This window comes from Pelophylax lessonae (genome assembly GCF_965119305.1).
Source record: "Pelophylax lessonae genome assembly, chromosome: 3".
NCBI classification, from domain to species: domain Eukaryota; kingdom Metazoa; phylum Chordata; class Amphibia; order Anura; family Ranidae; genus Pelophylax; species Pelophylax lessonae.
In genome coordinates this window covers 350,903,658-350,924,282 of record NC_138770.1, presented here as the reverse complement: position 1 = coordinate 350,924,282, position 20,625 = coordinate 350,903,658, and the positions used below count along the sequence as shown (strand labels likewise).

The window sequence follows — 20,625 nt, the reverse complement described above, 5'->3', positions numbered from 1 at the left end:
TTTCGCTTTTATTGGTTCTACAAATGTTCTGACTCTCTGCCAAAAAAACCTACAAGGCTCAGCAAATGCGTGGAATAGGCAGACACTTACTTCATGGAAAACCTGCTAGATGTTTCAAGAGCACCCACCACAATTGGTTTGAAAAACCTCATAGCCATTTTTTTTTCTTTCTGCCTGAAACAAATAGCATTTTTGGAGATTAAAGATTTTTTTTTTATTTTTCCCCTCATTGTTCTTCCAGCTTGAGAAATCCCTTTGTAAACTTGCCAGGGAAACCTAAGAGAGCTTCCAGTTTCCTCCTGGCTCTGAGAAGACACAGAGGACCCCCTGGCAATAGCACTCCAAGAGTAATCATGGTGAAAGAATTCTGAAAAGTATGTGGAACTTTCCAAAAAAGAGCAAAAAGAGTCTCCCCCCCCCTTCTTATTTTTCCTCTACCCTCCCTCTTCACCACAACCCCCCCCCCCCCATTCCATACAGAAGCATTGCATCTATTACCCAGTGGCAGAGGTCCACCTTCCCTCTTGCTGTTTCGTAAGAGTTTGCGGAGTTTGGGAACAGCCCTCTATTAAGGAGCAGATTGGGGAGAGGCGCTTCCCACTTCATAAAGACAGTCCTTAAGGACGGAGCATCTTTGGGAGACCCTGTGCATATCGCTCTCTCTCATCCCAGCCGCAGCTGGACCGCTCACAGGGACCACTACAGCCGCAGGTTCGAGTCCAGGTCTCTCCTACACTCAGGCTCATGTCTCATTTCATGTATTAGCAGCTTTACCTGTATGCAGATTCTCTGTAAGCTCCCTCCTATAACAGATCACTTTCCTCCCCTACACTAAACATCTATCTCCCATACTCAATGCTTTGTCTGCCTTCTCTTTCCTTCTCTGATTTCTAGCAGCCTCTATAATCCTCCAGACACTGGCTGGCTGCTCAGATCTGCAAACCAAATCCTCCTGTGTGTCGCCAGTTCTGTGCAACAGCTCTTTAACTTTTTGTTGGGGTGGATTGTGAGCTCTTCTGCTTAGATGGCAATGTAGGGGTTAAATGCCTGCGCAGCTCTCGACCCATACAGCACACCTAAGGTAAAATGAATAATCCCTGGGAATGGGGGATTGTGGGCTCTTCTGCCTAGCTGGCCATGTAGGGGTTAAATGCCTGCGCAGCTTTCCACCCATACAGCACACCTAAGGTAAGATGAATAATCACTGGGAATGGGTTAAAAAATGATGGCAGTTACCCTTAGCGACTGTCATTCTCCATCCTTGCACTAGGATACAGGGTGGATGGGTTGCTAGGGGCAACAGCTTGGCTTCAGTGTGCAGCCTCAGGATCATACATGGTTACTGCATGGAAAATGGGCACAATGGAACACGTACTGCTAAAGGTATTGCAAAAAAAGCTGGCACTGATCTACTGATCGAGAGAACAATGAGTGGATCTTTCTGTGTGCTTGAGGTTTGGACTTGAACACTATAACTTTTATTTTTTTAACATTAATAATATATAGATCAGGTATACCTGTACAGCTCTAATATGTATATGATAGGTATTAGATCTGACTTTTATTCTATGTTTCTGCTGAGTTATTAAATGATGAGCTTATCTTTGGATTGATTGGGGGTAATAACGTATATCTAGTTGTTTTATATTAGTATTTTTAACTTGAATACTATAACTTTTATTTTTGTAAATATTAATGGTATATAGATGAAGTATACCTGTATGGCTCCAATATGTATATGATAGGTCTTAGATCTGCCTTCCATTATGTGTCTGCTGAGCTGAGTTGTTAACTGATGAGCTCATCTTTGCATTGAGTGGGGTAATAAAGTACACCTAGTTATTTTTTATTAGTATTTTGGACTTGAACAGTATTCTAAAAAAAAAAAAAAAAAAAAAAAAAAAATATATATATATATATATATATATATATATATATATATATATATATATATAAAAGATCGAGCATAAGAAACGAGATAGGTGAATTATAATCTTTGTATAAAATGTATGGCTCCAATATGTGAATAATAAAATGACGTGTATCAGATCTGCTTTCCATTCTCTGTGTCTGCTTAGTTAACTGATGAGTTCATTTTTGCATTGATTGGAGCATTAAAGTGCAGTTCTATTGTATCATATTTTATTAGTCTTTCTGATTTGAATACTCTACCCCCTTTTCTTTTAATAAGGATACTATGTAATTAGAGCGAATGTAAGAAATGAGATCTAAGGTAGGTAGATATAAGTGGTCTGTACAGCAGCTCCAATATGTGTATGATGTGTATTAGTTCCATCCCTGTGTGTGTCGGCTGACTTAACTGGTGAGCTCATCTCTGCATTGATTGGGGTAGTAAAGTGCATTTTTATTGTACTTTTTTATTAGTCTCTATGACTTGAATACAGTACCCATTTTTTTTTTTTTTTAAATAAGGATTATATGTAATATTAGAGTTGCAGACTAGAACACTATACCTTATTTACTTATTTTTTTATGAAGACCATATGTAATATAGAGCAAATAAAAGAAATGAGGTATAAGGAAAGTAGATATAAGTAGTCTGCATAGCCCCAATACATATATAATAGAAGGCTGGATGTTAGTTCTGCTTTTCATTCTCAGTGTGTGCTGAGTTATGTGATGAGCTCATCCTTGCATTGACTGGAGTAGTAAAGCATATTTGAACTAGGAGACCATGCTTTATTTTATAATGGTTATATGTACTAGAGAGTGAATATAAGAAATTAAGATATAAGGTAGGCAGATATAACGGGGATAATAAGTATATGATGTGTATTAGTTCATTTTCTGTGTCTACTGAGTTAACTGAAGAGCTCATCTTTGCATTGACTGGGGTAGTAAAGTGCATTAACATATATATATATATATATATATATATATATATATATATATATATATATATATATGATCCATATGTAACATAGAGTGCATATAAGAAATGAGATGTAAGGTAGGTAGATATAGGTAGGTTGTAAAGCACAATATGTGTGTAATGTGTGTCTGCTGAGTCGACTGATGAGCTCATCTCTGCATTGACTGGGGTAGTAAAGTATTTGAACCAGGTCTCATTGCCTAGCTAGACTGCCTTCCCCCCTGTCCCCGCAGCGGAGGTGTTAAAGCGCAGAAATCATATGGAAGATAACTTTGGAAAGCTCCCATGATTTATTATAGGATCAGCAAATGTCGGGCTGTAATAAAGAGCTGACCGTCTGGAATTCCTTATGCATAGACTCATAGTCATTACACTGCAGCCAGTGCTTCTGCTGCATCTGATTGGAAATTAATGTGTAATACGCTTGCTGAAAGCTGCAATGTGTTTTTTCAGTCTCTTGCCCTAGTTTATACATTTTTTTTGCTAAGATTTCCATTCCAGCTGTTGTGAACCCATAACGTCAGCTAAAGCTCATAGCTGCATGAATGATCACAGGTTATATAGACATGGATCAATGCTATAATATGGTGATCTTTAATCTGGGAGCGTTATTATAAACTTTGTGCTAGGATTTTTTCTAATCACAACCTTGCAGTAGCAGGAGACAACTTAATGATTTTTTTTTTATCTGGATTTATAGCAGTGTTTCAATACCAAAGATATAATCAAATCATTGTTCTGAAAATACATCCCCTTATAAATTGTGTTAAAACAGGCAATAAACTAAAGAAAAGTTTTTTGGGCAAATGTATCAATAGTAAATCATTAAATCAATGTATTACTAATTTTCGGCCACAAGGTGGCGCAACGAGTCAGACGCCAATACCACTTGTGTTATATGATACCTGTTCTTGTTCATTCCAAAGCTGTATGAAGGAACACAAAGCATTTGAACAGAAAGCAAAAAAAGGGGAATAAGTCATCCTTGCTAGGATTTAACACTAGTGGGGTAAATGCAGTCCTTGTGTGTAGCTAGCGTATGCCTTAACTCCATGACTGTATCTCTGACTTACTATATGGGTTTAATTTAGTGTTAGATGTCAAGGAGCAGGCAGATTTAAACTTGCAGTTAATGCTTCATGGTGGGCATATTTAAAAAAAGCAACTAATGTGACATTTACAAAACATTGACTACAGGTGAATCATCCTGGTACATGTATTTTAAATGATAGTGATTGATTCTCCACCAGTGAATGTTAGGTAAAAGTCACATTCACTGCTTTATAAATATTCCCCTTTGATGTAACTTTTTTTTTTCATTGATGGTTCCTTCCTGCTCTTTTAAAAATCAGGGCAATGAAAAGAAAGTTTTATTACAGTACTTCACTGTGCGTTCTGTTTTCGGAGTAGTAGGGGATGGGAATGTTGTATTAGGAAAGTGGAATATGCACTTTGGTTTTATTCCTGGAAATGTTGGCAGAGGTTTTTACTTTATTCTGAATAGCCAGCCCAAGATATATTAACAGCAGCTCATGCATAAGATATGCCAAAACAGTGTGAATGTATTGTAAAGGAACCTCTGGGACCTGTGTCTGCACTATACTATTAATGGGTTTTACACTCATTACCCAACATACCCTTATTGTGTCTGGCTGAATGATTAAGAAAGGAAACCTAAACTGTGACCCTTAATCCTGCTAGCTCTGCTTTTGTGTTACTTCTACAACAACATCTGTGACAGCAATCATGGTGTTTTATAATCTCTGCATGGCTCCCTTGTGAGCATTACATCATGGCTGCTGTTTTCTTAGGGTCCGAAGGGTCCTTCACTACTACATCAGTGGTGGTGGGCTTAAATTGCCGAGAGAAAAGGAATTCAGCAACAACTCAGGCAGGATTTCCATTGTCTAAATGAACCACCTTGTATTTACTGAACTCGGTGACCGATGTGTGCATGGATTGCTCTAAAAATGCTTTTCTCAGTAGCTACCATTATTTGTACATTAGCGATGGGCAAATTTGCCTGGGTTTGATTTGCCAAGGGTTTGGAGAATCTTTTTCAAAATTCTTCAAACCCCGAACTTACAGTGGCAAATCCCATTGAAGTTTATGGGGGTGAATTAAAATTCTGGCTATTTTAGGAGCTATTGGACAAACTACTGTAAAAAGAAAATGAGCTTGGAAACTGGGCATTGCCATGAGGGGTGCAAGTGCCAATGCACAAAAACAATAAAATAAAATACTATACAGTGGGTAGATGGTCATTTGATGTGGCTTTGAGGGCAACTTTGAAATACACAAGCTCTTTAAATAACATGCTTGGGAGATGCCTTAACGACTTGCCGACCAGCCACAGTACATATACTGCGACGGGGCGCCTCCTACAGGCACTGCGACGTACCCATACGCCGCTGCCGGCTTCCAAGTTTAGGGCGTGCACGCGTGCACGCACACTCCCTGCCTGCTTACCTCCCTGTGATTCGACACGACGTGAGTCTGCCAGCAGACCCCAGCCAATGATTCATGGCCAGGGCTTGCTGATCGGCAAACAACACAGGGCTCTAAACAGACGGAGCAACCACTTTCTGGAACAGAAGAAAATGGTCTGTAGTAAAGATCAAGACATATTACACACTGTTAGGTACACAATGAACCCCTTGCTTGCCCCTAGATGTTAACCCCCTTCCCGGACACTGTCATTAGTACAGTGACAGTGTATATTAATTAGTGATCGACCGATTATCGGCAAAGTCGATATATAGAGGGCCGATATGCACTTTGCCCGATATATCGGAATCGGCCCCTTGATTTACCGATATTGCCGATATTTCGGGAAAGTGCTTGTACCGAGTGATGCCTGCAGCTAGAGGCATCACCCAGGTACCGGTGTCCATAGCCAACGGTCGGCTGTCTTGTAATGACAGCCGATGCGTCCCCTCCCCTCCCGCCAAGGAGTCCCCCCCCTCCCGCCACCTTCCGCGGCTCGCCCGGGTCTCCTGTCCCACCAGGAGACCCGGGCATCCTACCTTCACCGCCGCCGTCTGACCGGGACTCCATTTCTTTGAATTCGGTGCCCCTGAGCACCCGGAAGTGATGTCATGACATGACATCACTTCCGGGTACTGGCAGCGCCAAATTAATAAAACTTACAGCATTCAAAACAGCCAAACTTGGTGTTTTGAATGCTTTTAAGTGCAGAGGAGGGGTTTGGGGTCTTTTAGACCCCAAGATCCCTCCACCACAGTACCTGTAGACATTAAAAAACAAAAAAAAAATTTTAATGTCCGAAAATATCGGCCAATATCGGCCAATACCGATATCTGATGACCAAAATCAGTGATCAGTGTTACTGATCACTGTATTAGTGTCACTGGAGACGTCAGGTGTCAGTTAGGCAGTTCGCAAAAAGTGTCAGTTAGTGTCAGATTGTCTGCCACACAATCACAGTCCCACTGTAAGTCACTGATTGCTGCCATTACTAATATGGACTGATCGCTGCCATTACTAATATGGACAAAAAAAATTCCAGTATATATACTATAGTTTGTAGGCACTATAACTTTCACACAAAGCAATCATTATCACTTATTGTGATTTGTTTTTACCAAAGACATGTAGCAGAATATATTTTGACCTAAATTTTTTACACAATTTTTTAGCTTTTTTAGTATATATACTAAAGAATAAAAACCCAGAGGTGATCAAATACCAGCAAAAGAAAGCTCTATTTATGTGTAAAAAAATATATATATATTTTTTTTGTTTAAGAGAATTTTATTGGGTTTTCACAAATAAAAAAAGACATACATTACATTTGTACATTACATGTGTACAGTGTTGCATGACCTCACAATTGCCAGGGGGGGGGGGGGGTAAAATCTTCCAGAGCTCAAGTGGCTAAAGCTGTCCATAGTGCTACCAAACAGTATGATTTTCACAGACTGTTTCAGTGACAGCATACACTGGCAGGGAATATGTTGTGAAATTGCTTTTTTTTCTTTCAAATTAAGCTTGGCTTACATAGAGCAGCAGCATCCCAATCTTTTTTTTTTCATGTACTTTTTTCAGAGACGCATGCTTTTTGATTAAATGGTAATAGACCCATTTTGGCAGCAGATAGCTGATGCAAAACTATCCTGCCGCCGGCCAATTTTTCTATCAAGCTTTCATTAAGAATTAAGAAATTGCAGATGATAGAACAGCGTAAAATTGGCCAGCAGCAGTACAGTTTTAATGAGCAAGGTTAGGCCCAAATTTACTAGAAACAGTGAACACAGGCTGGGATTTTACTAAAAGAATTAAGATACTATAGAGCAGGGGTCTTCAAACTATGGCCCTCCAGTTGTTCAGCAACTATAATTCCCACCATGCCTAGTCATGTCTGTGAATGTCAGAGTTTTACAATGCCTCATGGGATGTGTAGTTCCACAACAGCTGGAGGGCCGTAGTTTGAGGATCCCTGCTATAGAGGATACCGCAGTGTAAAACTGGCCAGCAAAAGGACCAGGGATGTTCTAATTATAGGGTAAGTAGAGCCACCTGCCTCAGGTGGCATTAATGGAAGGGGCAGATGAGTAGGCAGGAAGGGTTTGGCAAAAATGGTGCCATCTACCTCCAGCACGCTTCCTGAGCAGGGCAGTTTTAGATGGGATAAAAAAAGATAACTGGTAAATGCCTAACTTTTATTTTATCTGGGGGGGGGGGGGGATAGGCAGGTGTATTGTGTGTGTGTCAAACAAAAAAAAATGTTTTTAAAGAGTAGCCTTGCAGCAAAAAAAAAAAAAAAAAAATGTTTTTTTTATAAATAGCAACTAAAAGTAACCTCAAATCAACCATAAAATAAAGTGAACGATAAAAAAAACAAGCAATAATTAGAACAAAAGAGGACAGCAGCAGTTGATTGCCCAAAGAGTTAGCAATCAGAATGAAAGTACCATTTTCGAATTGACCCTAATCTCTTCTTATGAAGTTTGTTTCCTACAGCAGCTTCTAATTCACTCATGCAGTGGCTGTACCCCTTTTATAGCAAGGGGGCTGGCCTATCCTCAATACCCCCATATTGGTCATTCTAAGCCATCTAGCCATAGCTCAAAGGCCATGGTGAATTATGGGGCATTTAAAAAAATATCCTGGGTGAATCTGCTCATTATTTCTCTAAGAATCTTGAACCCACAGGAATCGCCTTGACCCTTCGGTAGCAGTAAATCCAAACCTCATTCCTAGTGTAAATCCATTAGAGGACAAAGCTTCAGTTAGTAGTATCGAAAGCAAGTTCTTACACTGTGAAGGTTAAACAATTAACATTTTATATAAATGGGGCACTGCTTGAACTGCTGTAGTACAGCTGTAGGCGGTCCCTCTACTTGAGGTTACCCTGTTTCATTGGGAGTGGAGGTCACTGTCTAAAAAAAGTAGTATTAAGAATGAACAATTCAGATATCTAATTGCTCCAAGGAAATGGGAACATTTTCTGTGGTTCATGCTGTTGGCCTATTGTTGTTGGCCAAATTAAAGAAGCTGTTTTTTTTTTTAACTGAAGAGCCTCAATTCTGTTTCACAATGTGTATTCTTTTTTATAACTTTTCTTGTTACATATTCTAATTAAGACTTTAGGGCTCATTCACAGCTGTTTTTAACGCATGTGCAATGGTTTCTCATTGTTTTTAATGGTTCTAGGTCTCAAATTTGCAGTGCATTGACATTCATTGGCAAAAAATGGTGATTTGTGTTTTTTTTTTCCATCCATCAATGCTTTTTATAATGTCTTTAGAAAGAAATGTTAATGCATTTCAATGAAACATAAACGCACTTCAACATAAGTTCAAGTGTGAAATCAGCCTAAGCCCTTGTTTACACTGAACACGGCTTTGAAATCGTGCGACTCCATCTGAACTCATACGATTTTAAAGTCGCATTTCAGTCCGAATTTGTGAGTGACTTGAAAGACATCTGAGCTGGTTCATGCACAGATGTCTGTTGAAGTTTCCCTCGAAGTCGCCAAAAGGAGTGCAGGAATTACTTATGGAAATCAGTATGCACTGCAAAGTCAGCGTCGCACCAATTGGGACGCTCCCATTGCCGGCAATAGGCTGCGATTTGACATGCTGTTTGACCTGTCAAATCACGCCGATGTGAACGGGGGCAAAGTGTTTAATAGGAAACTATATATATATATTTATATATATATATATATATATATATATATATATATATATATATATAATATATTCTCAAAAGTATTGGGGCGCACATGAACTTTAATGGCATCCCAGTCTTAGTTCATAGGGTTCCACATTGAGTTGGCCCACCCTTTGCAGCTATAACAGCTTCAATTCTTCTGGGAAGGCTGTCCACTCTGTTTAGGAGTGTATCTATGGGAATGTTTGACCATTCTTCCAGAAGCGTATGTGTGAGGTCAGGCACTGATGTTTGACAAGAAGGCCTGGTTCACAGTCTATGCTCCTTTTCATCCCAAAGGTGTTCTATCAGATTGAGGTCAGGACTCTTTGCAGGCCAGTCAAGTTCCTCCACCCCAAACTCACTCATCCATGTCTTTATGGACCTTGCTTTTTGCATAGGAATGCAGTCATGTTGGAACAGGGAGGGGTCATCCCCAAACGGTTCCCACAAAGTTGGGAGCATGAAATTGTCCAAAATGTCTTGGTATGCTGACACCTTTAGAGTTCCCTTCACTGGAACTAAGGGACCAAGCACAACCCTTGAAAAATGACTCCCCACCATAATTCCCACCTCCACTAAATGATTTGGACCAGTGCACAAAGCAAGGTCCATAAAGACATTGATGAATGAATTTGGGGTTGAGCTGAGAGTTGAAGCTGTTATAGCTGCAAAGGGTACGCCAACTCAATATTGAATTCTACGGACTAAGACTGGGATGCCATTAAAGTTCAGGTGCGTGTATGGGCAGATGTCCCAATACTTTTGACAATAAAGTGTATGTATATACAGTATCTCACAAAATTGAGTACACTGCTCACATTTTTGTAAATATTTTATTATATCTTTTCATGTGACAACACTGAAGAAATGGCACTTTGCTACAATTTAAAGTGAGTGTACAGCTTGTATAACAGTGTACATTTGCTGTCCCCTCAAAATAACTAAACCGCTGGCAACAAAAGTGAGTACACCTCTAAGTCAAAATGTTAAAATGGGGGCCAAAGTATCAATATTTTTTTTTCCAGCACTGCCTTAACCCTCTTTGGCATGGAGTTCACCAGAGTTTCACAGGTTGCCACTGGAGTCCTCTTCCACTCCTCCATTACGACATCACAGAGCTGGTGGATGTTAGAGACCTTGAGCTCCTCCACCTTCCATTTGAGGATACCCCACAGATGCTCAATAGGGTTTAGGTCTGGAGACATGCTTTGCCAGTCCATCAACTTTACCCTCAGCTTCTTTAACAAGGCAGTGGTCGTCTCGGAGGTGTGTTTGGGGTCGCTAACATGTTGGAATACTGCCCTGCGGCTCAGTCTCTGAAGGGAGGGGATCATGCTCTGCTTCAGTATGTCTCAGTACATGTTGGCATTCATGGTTCCCTCCATGAACTGTAGCTCCCCAGTGTCGGCAGCACTCATGCAGACCATGACACTCCCACCACTCCCACATACTCGACTGTAGGGAAGACACACTTGTCTTTGTACTTCTCACTTGGTTGCTGCTACACACGCTTGACACCATCTGAACCAAATCATTTTATCTTGGTCTCATCAGACCACAGGACATGGTTCCAGTAATCCATGTCCTTAGTCTGCTTGTTTTCAGCAAACTTTTTCTGGCTTTCTTGTGCATCATCTTCAGAAGAGGCTTCCTTTTGGGACGACAGCCATGCAGACCAATTTGATGCAGTGTGCCGCGTATGGTCTGGGCACTGACAGGCTGACCCTCCCACCCCTTCAACTTCTGCAGCAATGCTGGCAGCACTCATACGTCTATTGCCCGAAGACAACCTCTGGATATGATGCTGAGCACGTGTACTTAACTTCTTTGGTCGACCATGGCGAGGCTTGTTCTGAGTGGAACCTGTCCTGTTAAACTGTATGGTCTTGGCCACCGTGTTGCAGCTCAGTTTCAGGGTCTTGGCAATCCTCTTATAGCCTAGATCCTCAGAGAGTTCTTTACCATAAGGTGCCATGTTGAACTTCCAGTGAACAGTATGAGAGAGTGAGAGCGATAACACCAAATTACCACACCCGCTCCCCATTCACACCTAGGACCTTGTAATACTAATAAATCACATGGAACTGGGGAGAGAAAATGGCTAATTGGGCCCAATTTGGACATTTTGATTTAGGCGTGTACTCACTTTTGTTGCCAGCGGTTTAGACCTTAATGGTTGTGTGTTGAGTTATTTTGAGGGGACAGAAAATTTACACTGTTATACAAGCTGTACACTCACTACTTTACATTGTAGCTAAGTGTCATTTCTTCAGTGTTGTCACATGAAAAGATATAATAAAATATTTACAAAAATGTGAGGGGTGTACTCACTTTTGTTAGATACTGTGTATATATATATATATATATATATATATATATATATATATATATATATATATATATGTATATATACTGTATGTTACTGTATGTTACATTTCTTCTTTTGCTGCCTGCTCACTTAGGCCACAATTATGTGATCCAATCCAGGAGTCTTCATGGGCCTTTTTTTTATTTTCATCAGAAGGAGCTGAGAAGGGGGCTTTCTCGGCTAAACACACCATTCTGGCTGGCTGCATGCTAAGGGCAGATGGATACCAGGAAGTAAATGCTACATGAATCATCTGTCCTTCATAATGGCATGGGTCCAAATGCTAGGGGGGTGTTTTCAAAATGATTTCTCAACAATAAAAGGAATGGAGAATTGTATAGATGGGCAAGTTTGCTTTGTATATTAAATATGAACTAAATAGCATTTACGGTTTGTGATGCTCCAATACAGTTCTGCTTTAAGTATAATTATGAGCACCCTGCATCCCATGTGCAGAGACACCATAACTAGTACTGAGATAGAAGTTTTCTGTTGCCTATGTGTGGTCAGATCTTCACTTCTGCCAATTACTACAAAGGAGTGGAAATGGAAGACACTTTGAAGGATGAGTTTTTAAAACAAATAAATAAATAAATAAATGCTCATCTTTTTGCAGGTAAAAATTGTGCAGTTATTATTTTTTTTACTTGGAGCCTGTAAAGCATTGCACCCACGATCAGCAGATCACGGGTGTCATGCAGAACTCCTGCAGACATATCAGTGAATCTGTCTACTTGTACCCAGTACGGGCAGGCAGATATACTCTGAAAAGAAGAGAGAGTGAACTACCACTATGCTTAGCAGCACCGTATCAGTTCATTCAGAACTACAAGCCAACAGCAGCAAAGGCTCTTGGGACTTTTAGTTTTCCAATTAAGGCCGGGCTCACACTTTTGCGGCTACAGGTTCATGCCTGGGGTCCCGTGTGTTCCTGTTTATCGGTTCAGATTGCGAATCAGGTCAGAGTTTTTGCCTAAATTCGCCCCTGAATGAGACCCAAAGACACACAGGACCCTTTTTGAATGCAGACTGTGGCTGTCCCGGGCCTGTGTGAACCAGCTCCATTGAGAGGCGGTCTCACTCGCCTGTCATGCGAATTGGATGCGGGGAAACCAACATGCAATTCGCATATGGCCAAGCAAGCAGAGCCCCACACTGCTGTGCTTTCTTTAGATAATGCCAGCGAGTGCGGTGAGATGATCCCACGCTCGCTGTCAATACAGGCACTCGAGGGCCTACTTGGGCCAGTGCAATTGTAACATGGTACATGTTACACCTCATATATAGGTCTAACTTGTAACATATTACAATAGTTGAAATTAAAACAGTCAAGTTGAATGTCTTTTTTCATTCATCGATAACTGATATGAATAATGTATTCTTTGTAATAAAAATCTATGGGTGTAAAAAAAAAAAAAAATTGCAAATGAAGAAAAGAATAACCTTCATGACTCAATGATAATGCTTTCCTAGCATCACACTCACTTTGTCTGAAATACTGGAAGGTAGTTAAAAAAAATAATCCGCTGTGTCACCAATTACTAGTGAGGTTAACATTTTTACTACAGTTAAATAACCGCACTCTCATTCCTTGCTGTTGCTGATCACCTGGGTTTGATTAGTTAACCAGCCTTGTCTGCTGTTGTAAAGGCAAGTTGCCACAGGCTCTGGATCCCTGGAGGCTTGTGGTAGTCTAGGAGGGCCTTGAAGACAAGCATGTTTCATTTTAACACACAACACCACACCACACATACTTCTAAATGTCTACATCCTATATATACCAATATATATACCAATATATATATATATATATATATATATATATACATATTAGCTGTATGGGCTTACGTGTTTTATATGTTATTGACCTCCTATTTAAACAGTTTTTCTTGTATGGTTGCAGATCCATTCATGTTGTTGTGACCCGGAAAAAGCAGAAAAATGAAAATACGGCTTTCCAGTGCGGTGACAGCACTGTGTGCTGTCCTGCTCTTATCGTCTATAGAGGCAGAAGGTAATAGATAAGCTTGTCATGTTGTTGCTGTTGCCCATGATTGACATGGACTGACAACTCTCCCTACCAACTACACCCAATTTTCCATTCATTTTTCCTTTCCCTTCTGAGTGCTCTTTCTATTTGTCTTCTTGTGTCTTGTGTGAATATTATATTTTTTCTCCCCTAACCAAAGTGGAGGAGGTTTTTAATGTATATCAGTTACACAGGGGCTTGGCAAGTACTCTTCAAGATGAATGGCCCCAGGAAGAAGAAACTTGTGTAAGCATAAAATTACCAAACTACAAGCCCTTGATACCTGGCACACCTCTCCTGCTTGGCACTTGTGCAGTGTGGAACATTCATATATTAATAAATGTTTTATAATGTGTATGTACATGTTAGGCATATTTATTTGGTTTTCATTATGAAATGTAATATGTGTTTCTTAAAGTGCACCTGTAGGTAAGTAGCAAACTGAACAGTAAGCTGCACAGAAGAAGGGTAGGAAGGTAGACAATGCACTTGGGTCTTCTAGTTGTAAGGTTTTAGCATATTATAAAGTATACTTTTTAAAAATTACTCTATCCTGTGTACTTTTATAGTGCTATAGGTTGGGTTTAACTAATACAAATAAGTGTGTCTGAGTTGGTACATGAGGCTGGGCTTGAAGCAAGTAACAACTAAAATATTTCCCCAAATCCTCTCCTACACAGTCACATCCTCTTTACTCCAATCTCTAACAATTCCCCCACAAAGTCAAAGATTGTCACCTCATATGGATGACAATTGTTCAATTTATAGTATGACATCTGTGGCAGTTCTGAAGCCTGTTGATTGGCTGCTTAGACCCCAAACACTGCACTGTTGCGAGACAGGTGACATGTCAGATACTTCCCTGTTTCCAAGGGTAGCTGGAATTTTAGAGTGCAGTGGTGGAGGAGTAAAAGTAAGAAACGGCACCAGAAGCTACTGTATGTAGGAGATAGTGGTGGTAGTTTTTTTTTTTTTAAACACTGCATAAAATGCCATAAAACCCACCCAAATGAAAAAAAAAAAAAAAGAACAAGCCCACTGCCTTACTTCCCTAATCTCCTACTTTTGCAGCATACTAATTTTTTTCCAGGAATACAAGGGCAGTATACTGACATGTTACTTTAGTTACTAGAGAAAAAAAAACGAATAATGTGGTCAAGCTCTGAAAGTATTGTGGAAGAATCCTCTACAGATGTGCCACCATGAATGTGCAGATCATATTTTGACAGCCAGCATCTTGCATAGCACTGTTCGGTACTAAAAATCATCATTCTGTTTATTTTATACTAAAATTACCAATTTAATTTAAAAAATTGTTTTAAAAAGTATACATTTGTTACACCCAAAAACTTTTTTGTTAAATATTGTCTTGCATTCTTGTGTACCTTAATGGGAAAAGAATATGTTGATTATATACACCGATATGTAGATAAACGCGTTTGTTCAGTTAGACCCCTAGCTTAGGGAATCAGTAGTTTTCATTGTGATCGTTTGGTAGCTGGAGATTTGAGTGCAAAGAATATTGTTAATTGTATTCCAATTCCTGAGACTTTTGAAGACATCTTCTTCATTCTTATCATGTTTTGTAGTGATAATCCTTTACAACATGTTAAGTTGAAAAAAGATTTTGGTTGAGTTTAAAGGTTAAGGTTAAATTTACAAATTATTGATTATGTGATTTGCCTATGTAGGGCAACACAACAGGTTTACTTTGATGCCAGCCCAACAAGCTGCACATACTTATCTTCCCTTCAGCCCACTACATTGAAAATTACTATACCGGACTTGAGAGGCCAATAACCAGTATTGTTTCTTTGGATGGGAATACGTCACATATTTCCCAATACCCAGAAGTACTGGGTATTTATTTTTGCACATAAGGCCCAATGCAGTGGAGGAAAATTTATTGTTTGCTGTTGCTGGAGCTGCCATTTTAAAGAACTTGTTGTTTTGTCTTATACAAAACTCAGGTTCATTGTAAGAATACGTTAATATAAATGTAGCTCTCTAGTCAAAAATCTTTCATTTTAAGGGTTGGATAACTAAAGCACATAACTTATTAAACTAATAATTAAAGTTGATGTTAAGATAACTGTTTCTAGTTCAGACACAGTGGGAAAGTATGAGAACCTCTGTCAGGTTGTATTGTTCTCTGTACCCCTGTTAGAGAGATTACCCGTCACTATTTTCAAGGTGAGAATCGTCCATGGGATATCCAAAGTTTGGAGTGAAATCCAAAGTATGTCAACTAACAGAAGTAGAAGTATTTTCCAATGTCAAAGGTGGGATTTCCCCCTCACTTAGGGGATATTTCCTCTAATTTCCTGAGATTCTTCCTCACATTGGGGAGATTTTACTTGCTTCCTGGGATTTTCTTTCAATTTGGAAAGTTTCTCTCCACTTTCTTGAATTTTCCTACACCTCAAGCACATTCCCTCTCACTTTTTGTTGTTTCTTCAGGACAGTAAGTCAGGAAAAATCCTCTATGGATAGGAAACAGACAGCACCAGAAACCTCTATCTCTACTCTATCCAAAACATTTGGTGTTAGGCTTTAGGGAAAAATTGTTCCGTTGTCTGTCACATCAAATCAGATTTGGAAGAATCTCATCACTTGCTATGGGCAACAAAAATAAATCTTTATTTGGCATTTTGATGAATAAGGCTGACTTTATGTGGCAAAAATGTTAAAAGATTGATCTTGGACATGTTAGAAACAAGATAATAAAAAGAGATCTTGTACTTAGTATTTTCCACTGATGTCATAGGAAAGACCATTTAAGGCAGTCTAGCATTGCAAAATTTCACTCTCATAGCCCTCCCATGTACATTTACTGAAGACAGGACATAACTAGAATGAAGGGTCACCTGAGTACAGCAAATCTACTGGTAGGCTTGACACCTGTTGACAGCATGTCTTTATAGTCAGCCCCTGTACCAATTTTTACCATTACAAAATTGACAATCAAGTAACTGCATGTTCTTTTCACACACACTACTAATTTTTCAAGAACACATTTTTTAAATGCTGTCTTTGGTAAACTAGTGATGTTTTGATAATCTCTGAAACTGAGGTCAAATAACTTTCTCACTTAAAGGGTTAAAATCCGGTCAAGTATTTTGTTCTGCATTGCAAAAATTTTATCTTTATTTCTCGAGTTAAGGGAATAAGATCACAACCATGTTTGGTCGTAACATTTATAATTGAGAAGCTGCTGAGCTGTGCTGTTTGGTGTATATGGTATGCAGATGATAATACATTAGGACAACATTAGGCGTGTGTTTATATGGAGGATATTCCTGGAATGTACTGTTAGACTCCTGTAACAAAGTGAAGTCTTGAATTAGTGCTGTGCTGACAAGATGTACATTAATAAACTGCATGATGAAATTTAAATGTCATGATCTGTATATCAAAGACATTTCTTTAGCTAAATTCTCTGTTAATATCCCTTAAAGGGATCTTAAATCATAGGGTGTGCCATTTTAATATTGTGAGGCATGTAATGTTCTTGCTATAAAATGATGAATTATAAATTAATTAGAGTCTATTACTATTTCTATTTATGAGATTTTATTCTATACTAAAAGTGAAAGGCACACACTTTTACCTAATGACCACATTTGTATTGAAAGGATTATTCCCTTGGGTCTTCCGTTTTTGTACTTTTGCACTCAACTTTTCTAGTATAATATATAATTTCTCTCTATAAAACCAGATTTTTGCTTATTTTAAATGTTTGAATTGCTTGTTTTTAATTGATTATTATCTATATTAGTGATGGTCAAATTTAAGCTATAAAGGGCCTCAAGTGCAGCCCTGATACTTCCTGGGGGCATCACAAAATTATTGGACTGTAACACACCTCAGAGTCCTACTGTATTTTTTTTTTTTTTTGCAGATAGAGAAAGTGGGAGTAAAACAGGCCCCATGGTTGTGCCAGTAATAGTATCTCCCAGCAATGCTGTCATTGGCCTTAATAATAGCACCCAGCGCCAGTGTCAGTGTATGAAAAAAAAATACTCTGCATTGGAGTCAGTGACTTCAAAATAACCCCCAGAATTGGTTTCAGTGACCACAACAATGAACCCCAGTATTGGTGTCAGTCATCACAAAAATAACCTCCAGCATTGATGCCAATATTAACCCCCAATATGGGTTTCAGTGGCTGTAATATTAGCCCCACATTGGTGGTTAGTGGCAATACTGTTAACCCCCCCTTAACCCTAAAACTGCAACCCTTGGTTTGTTTAGTGTGCCGCTCAGGCTTGATCACTGTGGGGAGCAATGTGGTGATGTCCCGTCCACTGCAGGAGTGCCAGCAAGGGATGGAGCTTGCCCCAGCTCCTGTAGTCACTGGAAGTGAGAGAGGAAACATTCCTGGTGCCGCACATACATGAAGTTCTATGGTTATATGAGAGAGACAACCTTAGCCTGGGCTACCACCAGGCCACACCTCCAATGTGTTTTGCTTCGCCCCCGGAGCTTAGTTATGGGGTGAAGATCCCATGCATGTGGGGAGTGTATAAGTACAATCTCAGTCATCTCAGTCAGTCTTTATTCTCTTATTGCTGAATTACGTCCATCTTCGAGAGAGTGTAACCTAATATGTATAAAAAAAAAAAAAAGGTGTTGATAATTTTATTTGTGTGCAACATATTTGTCTGACAAAAATGTTTCCAAAGATGTTATTATTTTCCCTTTCCTTTTTGTTCTTGCTTACATTTTTTTTTGGGTGTGACAATTGTTCACTTAATATTTATATCACAAAATCAAGATCTGAACAAGTAAATTTTCAGTGTCAATTGCTGGTCTGTTCAAAATACTGCACATAAAGAGGGATGACGTATTACTGTAGTAAGCTTCACTACAAGAGTTTTCTCTTTGCCTTCCACGTGTTTATTATACCTTGATAGAGTGATAAAAAGTATCACAGAATGGAATGACTAGACTAAAGTTGATAAAATTTATCTTTTTTGTCTGGTTTACATAACATCAAATGTGATAACTTGGTATTGCAGTGCATGTATTCAGATTTTTTTTTAAATCAACAATTTGAGGCATTACAAGATGTTTATTTTATTGTTCATCTAGCAAAATGTATGAAATGCATGCAGTATGAGAATTGCAATCTTGTAATAGGATTTTGGTAGAAAAGACCCTAAAAAAGGCTTGTGATCATGTGAACTCACAATGTAGTAATATCATTAGCCTACCAACATTTCTCCTGCAAGCATCCATAAAACGGTATATTCCTGCATGAACTGGTTTTGCACAGAACAGCCCTGATTCTCCTCTTCTGGGGTCCCCTGTTTGTGCCCTGGGTTCCTCCCCCCTGCTGCGTGCCCACCATAGCAAGCCACTTGGCCCTTGTGCAGGCTCGCTCCCAAACCACTCTCTGTGTGTCAATGGACACACACAGAGTGTGGCTCAGCCCTACCTCCCACTCCTCCCTCACTGGCCGTGATTGGCAGCAGTGTGAGATAATGGTTATATGATCCAATAGTGCTGTCTCTGAACCTATGAGGAGAGAGAGAGGGGAGAGAGCACTGCACTCGTTCACAGTGCTGGATCAAGATCGGGCTCAGGTAAGTATAAGGGGTGGCTTTACTCTCTTAACCTAAACATGCACTTTTAAAACAATCTGTTATCTATAACCTCACGCTAATAAATTAACCCTTTACAGCTAACCCATTTATATCCCTCTCCATAAGCTTACCTTAACCACTTAAGCCCCGGAGGATTTGGCTGCTAAAAGACCAGGGGGTTTTTTGCGATTTTTTACTGCGTGACTTTAACGGACAATTGCACGTGCGACGCTGTACCTAAACGAATTTCACGTCCTTTTTTCCCCACAAACAGAGCTTTCTTTTGGTGGTATTTGATCACCTGTGCGATTTTTTGATCATGCGCTATAAACAAAAAAAGAGCATCAATTTTGCAAAAATAACAATATTTTTCACAGTTTTTTATATGAAATTCCCCAAAAAAATGTAAAAATCAAAATTTTTTAACATTTTCAGACAATTTGTTTTATGCTACATATGTTTGGTAAAAAAAATCGCAAAAAGCGTATTTTGATTGGTTTGCGCAAAAGTTATCGCGTTTACTAACAAAGGGAAAGATTTTTGTCATTTTTGGTGGTTTTTTTTTAACGCGTAATGGCGGCGATCTGCGATTTTTTTTCGGTACTGCGACATTGCGGCAGACAGATCGGACCCTAGACTGACATTTTTGACACTTTTGGGGTTACCAGTGACATTACTGCAGTAATCAGTGCTATACATATGCACTGTTACTGCAAAAATGACACTGGCAGGGAAGGGGTTAACTGTATTGGACAGGGAGGGGTTAAGTGTGTCCTAGGGGCATGATTCTAACTGTATAGGGACATTGCTATTGGTGTAAAAACAAAGATCAACGGTCCTACATAGTAGAACCGTCTGATCTTCATTTTTACACCAGGGAGAATGACGGGCGGCTTGTTTACATATGCCGCTCCGCCTTTCTCCCTTCACCGGAGCGATCGTAGTGTGACCGGCGGACATCGGGTCCGCCGGTCACACGCACTGACTTGTCAGTGAACGAGCCGCGGCGGGCGCGCGCCTCGGCGGGCGTGCGACCGCCCGCAATTGGCTCTCAAGTCAGTGACAGGCGAGTGACGTATCCATACGTCACTCTGCCTGGCCGGGGCTGACCGACGCAGTATATAGTCGTGCGGCGGTCGGCAACCGGTTAAAGCGACAATAAAGCTTTGGGTTTTTTTTCCAATTAAATAACAAACTTGTCATACTTACTTGCTCTGTGCAAGGGTTTTGCACAGAACAGCCCAATCCTCTTCTTCAGTGGTCCCCTGCCGGCACCCCAGGCTCCTCTTTTTCAGCAAGTTCCCCCATGGAAAGTGGCTTTCCACCCATGTGTGCTAACTCCCGAGCTGCCCTGCCTGTTTCTATTGACTGGTGCCGCCACCCTGCTCACTCAGCACAGCATTTGATTGACAGCAACAGGAGCCAATGGCTCCCACTTCTATCAATCTGCCCAATGAGGAGGGAGACAGTGACGAGAGTCATTGCTTTCCTGCACATCGCTGGATCAGATCGTGCTCAGGTAAGTAAAAGGTAGGCTGGGGGAAGTTTTGCAGCACAGAAGGTTTTT

General features: G+C 39.9%; 1 protein-coding gene across 1 annotated transcript in view; it reads left to right on the top strand.

Annotated features, from left to right (window-relative positions):
- Positions 1-565: 565 nt before the first annotated feature.
- The window catches only part of COL12A1 (collagen type XII alpha 1 chain), a 237,203-nt gene continuing 217,143 nt past the window's right edge, over positions 566-20,625 (top strand). Inside the window, exons 1-2 of the mRNA XM_082249431.1 lie at positions 566-711; positions 13,345-13,455. Coding sequence (XP_082105557.1) covers positions 13,383-13,455 — 73 coding nt within the window. The 5' untranslated portion in view covers positions 566-711; positions 13,345-13,382. The remainder of the gene's footprint in view (positions 712-13,344; positions 13,456-20,625) is intronic.